Source organism: Aethina tumida, chromosome 1 (assembly GCF_024364675.1).
Source record: "Aethina tumida isolate Nest 87 chromosome 1, icAetTumi1.1, whole genome shotgun sequence".
Classification (NCBI taxonomy): Eukaryota; Metazoa; Arthropoda; class Insecta; order Coleoptera; family Nitidulidae; genus Aethina; species Aethina tumida.
The window spans coordinates 14,030,191-14,037,556 of record NC_065435.1 but is presented as its reverse complement, the minus strand read 5'-3'; the positions used below and the strand labels follow the sequence as shown (position 1 = coordinate 14,037,556).

At 34.0% G+C, this 7,366-nt stretch overlaps 1 protein-coding gene across 1 annotated transcript; it reads left to right on the top strand.

Annotated features, from left to right (window-relative positions):
• Positions 1 to 337: 337 nt before the first annotated feature.
• Positions 338 to 4,172, top strand: LOC126264329 (putative ATP-dependent DNA helicase Q1). The gene is made up of 6 exons (XM_049961826.1): positions 338 to 725; positions 2,110 to 2,715; positions 2,773 to 2,984; positions 3,040 to 3,304; positions 3,352 to 3,571; positions 3,628 to 4,172. The coding sequence occupies exons 1-6, from the start codon at positions 338 to 340 to the stop codon at positions 4,091 to 4,093; spliced, it is 2,157 nt and encodes a 718-aa protein (XP_049817783.1). The 3' UTR covers positions 4,094 to 4,172.
• The last annotated feature ends 3,194 nt before the right edge of the window (positions 4,173 to 7,366 follow it).

Genomic DNA, 7,366 nt, shown 5'->3' with positions numbered 1-7,366 from the left:
AAATCAAATACTTGTGAAACTTGTGAAAACTATATATATACTATATATTTATTAATTTTTATTAAACACAAGTTAAAAAATAAATAACTATGAATAATCCACATAAGCGCCTAATATTAATGTCGCGTTGTGATTTATTTTGACCAACTAATTAGACCATAATTTGATTGTTTCAGTAGTGGTTGTTGGTGGAGGGAGGCGTTGAGGTCCGAAATTTCGCAAGTCATAGAGCAGATCGCCATTCTCGCGACCACACGAGGCTGAACAACAGGGAGCGCAACTAGTACCGAAAAGTCCGTTAGACCACCATTAGAGTTTGTGATACGGCGTGGCCAGGATGGAGGATCAACCGAGCACTAGCGCAAAGCGTAAGTCGGACTCCGTGAACGACAACGATGATAAGGAGAACACTCCGGGGCCCTCGTGCGCCAAATATTCGGGCCCCGTTACCCGGAGCCGCACCAAGAGACCCCGTTTCGTCTCGATGGTGGGACGGAAGCTGTGCTGGTGCACCGGAACGCCGGGCGAAGTCCGTCCGAACGACGGGCCGAATGCGTGTCCGTGTGGGGGACGAAGCAGCGAAGGGGATTCGCATATGGCCATCAAATGGCTGAAGCTGCCGGCAGGTACGACGTTCGCCGTGCAGCCGCAGTCGTGGGTGACCCTCGACGAGTTCTCCGAGCAGGCCGAGGCCGGATTGGATGACGACGGCGACGAGAATTTGTGTAAGTCGATTATTTCAGATAATAACGCAGTATGTCCTTTTTGGAAAAAATCAGGAAATGACCTTGAACATCAGTATTAAATAATACGTTGAGATAGAAAATTTAATTTTTATTTCACTGTATTAAAAATATTTTACAACTAAATTCTTTGATTAACTAGGTGGTGAGAGAATTGTCCTAAAATTTTTGATTTTTGGAAAAAATCAGGAAATGACCTTCAACATCAATATTAAATAATACGTTGAAATAGAAAATTTAATTTTTATTTCACTGTATTAAAAACATTTTACAACTAAATTCTTTGATTAACTAGGTGGTGAGAGAATTGAATTTAACACACTTCTGGTAACACATTATATACATGGTATTTGTAAAATAGGTGATCAAAATTCGGGAGCAGTTAGAACACTTATTGGACGACAGAAGAAAATCTAACTAAAAGTTTCTCCTGAAGAAAATACAGCTCCTCAAATTTAAATTTCAAAAATTCTTCCTCATTTCTGTAACCTTTGGTCCGATTGTGTTTAAATTTGGTATGTTTTATTCTAAAATACATGTCTACAATTCAATATGATAAACTTTTTCCATATTGTTGCAGAGGTGTAAATTCTGAGGGTTTTCCCCTTTTTTTCGTCCTATATTCTACGCCACTGACTATTTTTTAAAACTATTAAGCTTTTCATATTTTTTGCATAATTTTAAAGAAAAATAATACTTTGATTAACATTAATTATCGGAGCCGTTTTTGAGATATTTCAGATTTTCACATTAATTTTCTTCAAACATTAAAACTAAAATCTTAAAAAAGGCTGTGATAACCAACATTAATCAAGAGTACATTTTTTGTTCTAAATTATACAAATAATATGAGAAGCTTAATAGTTTTAAAAAAATATTCAGTGGCGAGGAAAATAGGACGAGAAATAGGGGACAACACCCCGGAACCTATGCCACTGTAACAATATGAAAAAAGTTTATTACATTATATTGGAGGCATGTATTTTAGGATAAAGCATACCAAATCTAAAGACAATTGCACCAAAGGTTGTGAAAATATGAGAAAAAACCATTTGTGAAATTTAAATTTCAGGAGCTGTGTGAAGGTTCCTCCTGAATTTCTACTATAAACAAAATAATAAAAAATGTCGTAGTTGTCTCAATTTCTGTTTGCAATTAACTAAATAAAATCTTCAATACAAAATTTCAACTTCAAGTTTGATATCCTGGCCATTTTCAGTACACATTTCAATACTTTCAGTTGTTGCTCTAAGAAAAAAGTTGAAGATATTTTTACTTTTCTATAAAATATAATAAATAAATAAAATGACAAAACAGTTTAGTTAATTAATCTTGCAGTTTTTTATATAATGTTGTAATTTTTCAGTGCGAAAGCTACTTTCGGATAAGGAACTCCAATGCCGCCAAATCGTAGATGGATTGAGGTACATGAGGAGAAGATACTATGGCGCAGTGAAGGAACTAGAGTTCATCAAGCAAAACCCGACAAGGTCGTTGTCCACTTACAACGCCTCCGTGTGGCTGAACCAGCATTTCCAATGGACAAGAAGGTTCAGAACAGTCCTGCAGGACACCTTCCACATTTCCGACTTCCGTAGACAGCAAACTGAAATAATTAATTTCACTATGTGCAGAATGGACGTTGTGGCAGTCGTGCCCTCTTCCGTGGGCAAAAGCATTACGTTCCAGCTTCCTGCGTCCGTGTCCAGCATGTTCACGTTGGTCATTGAGCCGAACGATGCCGTAATCGTCGACCAGCTGATCCTCATGAGTAGCCTGAACATACACTGTGCTGGTGTGATTGAGGGAACATCGGGTCATGATATGGACATAATCGAGAACTTCATGACTGGCAGGAAGCCTCTCCTGTTCAAAATTCTTTACGTCAAACCGTCGGTGTTCACCAGGGACAATTTCCTGGATAAGCTTTACACTGCTTACGAAATTAACAACTTGGATAGAATTGTAATTGGTAGGTAGTTTTAAATATGTACGTACAATCAGGGTAATAATTAAAATTCTATTGCAGATGAAATGCAGTGCTGTTCACCGCACAGCCATGACTTCCGACAGGAGTACATAAACATTTACACCTTAAAGAGACGATTACCAAACGTCCCCATTTTGGCGATGACTTCTGCGGCCCCCAAGAAGGTGGTGGAGGACTGCAAAGAATTACTACGTCTAACACAAGCTGTAGAGGTTTCAGCCTCCTTTAATATGGCCAACATATTCTACAGGGTAAATAAGGAGCCTACAAAAGGTATGCTTTCAATTTAATGGACTTGTGTTTTAGACCTTGTACAGACCAGACACCATTGAGGATCAAGTTGGTTTCTTCACTTCACTCCTGGCAACTGCTCCCAACAAAACGGGGTTGATATTCGTGTACAACGATGATGATTGTGTTGGCCTCGCTCGTCGCTTGAGGGAAGCGAAAATAAATGCCAGAGCTTACCACGGTGGGCTATCCTCGGCAATCAAGAAGAGTATATACAAGGACTGGATCAGTGGTGTTGATGACATACTCGTTACCACATCAGTTTTGGGCATGGGAATTGGTGAGTTAATAACACTATAGTACCAAAATCATTCATTTTTCTTCTAGATTTTAAGAACACATACTTCGTCATTCACGCGTCAACCCCAAAGAACTTGTCTGTCCTCTACCAAGAGAGCTGCAGGAGTGGCAGAGGAGGCAGGAAAGGCGTGAGCTTGCTGTTGTACACTATAGAGGACATTTTCGATGAGCTAGCAAAATGCATGAATGAATATAGGGACCCAACTGAGTACATACAAATGCTCCGTTACTGCACCTACGTGAACTCGTAATAACAAAGCACGAAAGGTGTATTTGCTTGCTAAATTGACATATTTATTTTAGGTGCCGTCGCAAATGCCTGGCCGAGTATTTCGCCGAAGAGTACGTCACAGAAATATGTCGGAACATGTGTGACGTTTGTCGTTCGCGGTCTGACGACACAGTCGAATTCCTGACGGTGTGGTACGACGTGTGTCCCGTACTACATGACTTCCACGCCATCCTGGGTCGCTATGGCAGGCCACTGAGTATGAACACGCTGGTTGATATCTGGTCCGAGACATCCAATACGAAAATATCACACATGGAGACCTTGTACATCGCCAGCTATTTCATATGCGAGGGCTATTTGATCCCTGCCAAGGGAGAGGAAAACAGTGGTTTTTCCGTTAAGTTTGCGGAAAAATTCAATAGCAAAGATCACATCAAGATGTGCTTCGCCTTCCCGTTCTATCTCGACGGCTTTACTGTGGTTATTCCGCCCTCCCGTGCTCCGGTCAAGAAGGGACGTGAGCTAAATGTAGTTTAACGACAGTAAGAATTTACCACTGCATAGAAATTCCCGTTTACATTTTGATTTTCATTGCAATTGTTATTTTTTAGTTATGGCTTTAAAATAGCAAAGCTTAAATTGATACTTTTTCATTTCTTGTTTTTTTACCAACTTGGTTTTATTAAAATTGTACAGTTTTCAAATAATAGAATTATTTTATTATTATTTAAACTTTTATTAAAACCTGCGTGTTTCATTTATTTTCACAATAGTATGCAGTAGGGAAATTCTGAATTGCGTTATGTATAGTTAGTAGTATTTTTGTATAATATACATACATGTATATACTGTGTGCCATACTAATTATATATCTGAATAAAAAATTTCTGAATATCATGCGTATACTTCCAACTTAACTACAAACATACAAAAGAAATACACAATATATAAAATAATTTATAATTAATATTTTCCAATATATTTTTAATATACAGAGTGATTCACATAACTTATTCATTGGTTTGTGGATAACAGAAAAAAAATTGATTTGAATTTTTTGTGTTAACTATAAGCTGATATCAACTTTCTTATTTTCAATAGAACTCCCTGTATATTCTTTAATTTTTAATCTTGTTCATCATAAAACAATAATTTTGTTATTTTCAATGGAACACCATATAGTTTATGGAGAACGGAAAAAGGTATTGATTTAAAATTTATAAAGCACTTATAAGTTGACTTGAAATTTTTATCTAATTTGTTTTGAACAAAAATCCATTTCCGGAAGGGACATGAACTTTGTTATTTTAATAAAACACCCTGTATATTTTTGGATTTTTAAATTTTAGATGTAATTGCAAATAAAATGGATGTCATATGTCCTATTCTTAAACTCAATAGTTTTTGAGTTATTTTTTTTTTTTTCAAAAAATTTGGATAAGTTGATGGTCTAACTAAAATGATGTAAAGCCACAAATTTTGATTTTTAGCATACATGTTAATAAATGACCATCCTTTAAGAAATCATTATCCTCAAAATTTTATACAGGGTTTTCGTTATTTAGGTTTAATTTTATTCATTTTAAAACATTAATAATTTTTAATAGAACACCATACAGTTTACGGAAAACGGAAAAAGGTATGTGTTTGAAATTTTTATAGCTGTTACAACTTGACATGAACTATTTTTATAACTTATTTTGAACAAAATTTCATTTCCGGTTTTGCCGGAAGTGACATCAACTTTATTATTATTAATAAAACACTCTGTACATTTTTAGATTTTTAAATTTTACATGTAATTCAAATAAAATGGATATACTATGTCCTATACTTAAAGTCAATAGCTTTTGGATTATTAATTTTTTTCCAAAAATTTTGACAGATTGATGGTCTAAGTAAAATGTCTTTAAAGTCCCCAATTCTGAAAATGGTAAGTTCATTTTTGGCATACATGTTAATAAATGACCATCCTATAAGAAATCATTATTAATACTCCCAAATTTTATACAGAGTGTTCGTTATTTAGGTTTAATTTTATTCATCTTAAAACATCAATCATTTTGTTATTTTCAATGGAACACCATACAGTTTATGGAAAACGGAAAAGGGTATGAATTTGAAATTTTTATAGCAGTTAAAACTTGACATGAACTATTTTTATAACTTATTTTGAATAAAATTTCATTTCCAGTTTTGCCGGAAGTGACATCAACTTTGTTATTATCAATAAAACACCCTGTATATTTTTGGATTTTTAAATTTTGCATGTAATTACAAATAAAATAGATGTACCATGTCATATGTAAATCTAATAGCTGTTGAGTTATTTTTTTTTTTTGAAAAATTTTGTCAGATTGATGGTCTAACTAAAATGTCTGTAAAGCCTACAATTTTGGTGCTGGTAAGTTCATTTTCGGCATACACATTGACTAAGGACCATCCTATAAAGGGTCATTGTTAGTACTCCCAAATTTTATACAGGGTGTTCGGCATTTACGTTTAATTTTATGCATTTTAAAACGTCAATAATATTGTTATTTTCAGCGGAACACCATGTATGTTTTAGCATAATATAAATGAATAATAAAAAACCTTTCGATTGGTATACGGTATCCTATATATAAAATGAATATTGCTGGAGATTTTTGTTCTGACAACAAAGAATCACTTCGTTGACTCAAATTTAATATTGATAATGACTAAATAATAACCACTAAATTTTTTAAACGTCTGTAAAGTAGAAATTTCCTATTACAATAATAATTACTCCACCATATTTAATGTATGTACATGCACGTCTTTGTGTCAATGAGAATGTTTTACTTTCAATTGGATAAAAACAAAGGGCGTCGTTAAAAATCGACATGATATTTTCCCCATTTCCCATATATAATGTTGTAAACTGCATGAAAACCACGCATTTAAAACAATGTGTGTGAAATATCTTCTATTTTATGTATCCACATGATCATTCAGATATGGCACACAGTCATTTTAATGTTTCCTAAAAGTGAGCGTGTAACATTTTTTAACCGAAATCAAATCAATAGATACGTCTATTATATAATAGATCATTTATTTGCACCGAAATTGGATTGAAAAGTTTAAACAAAAATAAATTATGTTCCATTAAATACAATAACTAAGATATTAAAATGCTGAACTAATTAATTCAGCTTTAATTCGTTTTGAAACGTCATCCTATAAATCTTGTAATAAATTACAAAATTAATTTAAGAAATGTCAATATCTAAATACACAAAGCAGTCTGTGTTAAGAAAATCATAATCATTATTGACTTCATTTCAGCTTTGTTTGGATTGAGTGTGTCATAAAGTCGTGATTGTGCTTCGCAAAACTTTATTTTATACCATAATAATTAATGTTAATAATTTGCAATGCATAGGACACAACGACAAATAAATTGCCACTTGATTTCGTATTACAAAAATTCAATTTTATAGATAAATGACGCAATATAGAGTATCTGATAGAGCATGTCAGAAGTGACACAAGTATATAACAGTGACTGCCTGCCATGACTACAATATCGATTGACGTCCTTAAATTTATCGGTATTGTAAATACAAGTCCTCACATGTAATGAAAATAGTCAGATACGTGCACCGCAAATTCACTCCACCTCCAAATATATTTATTTAATTTAAATACTGTCATTAAGTAAAATTATCAATCTCTAATTAATACACACGAACCAGACATAACGAGATTAGTAGACATGTAATTTAATGTATAATAGATAGGTCTAATTGTAAATTGAATGCTCGTCTAAGGTTTAGTAGGTAT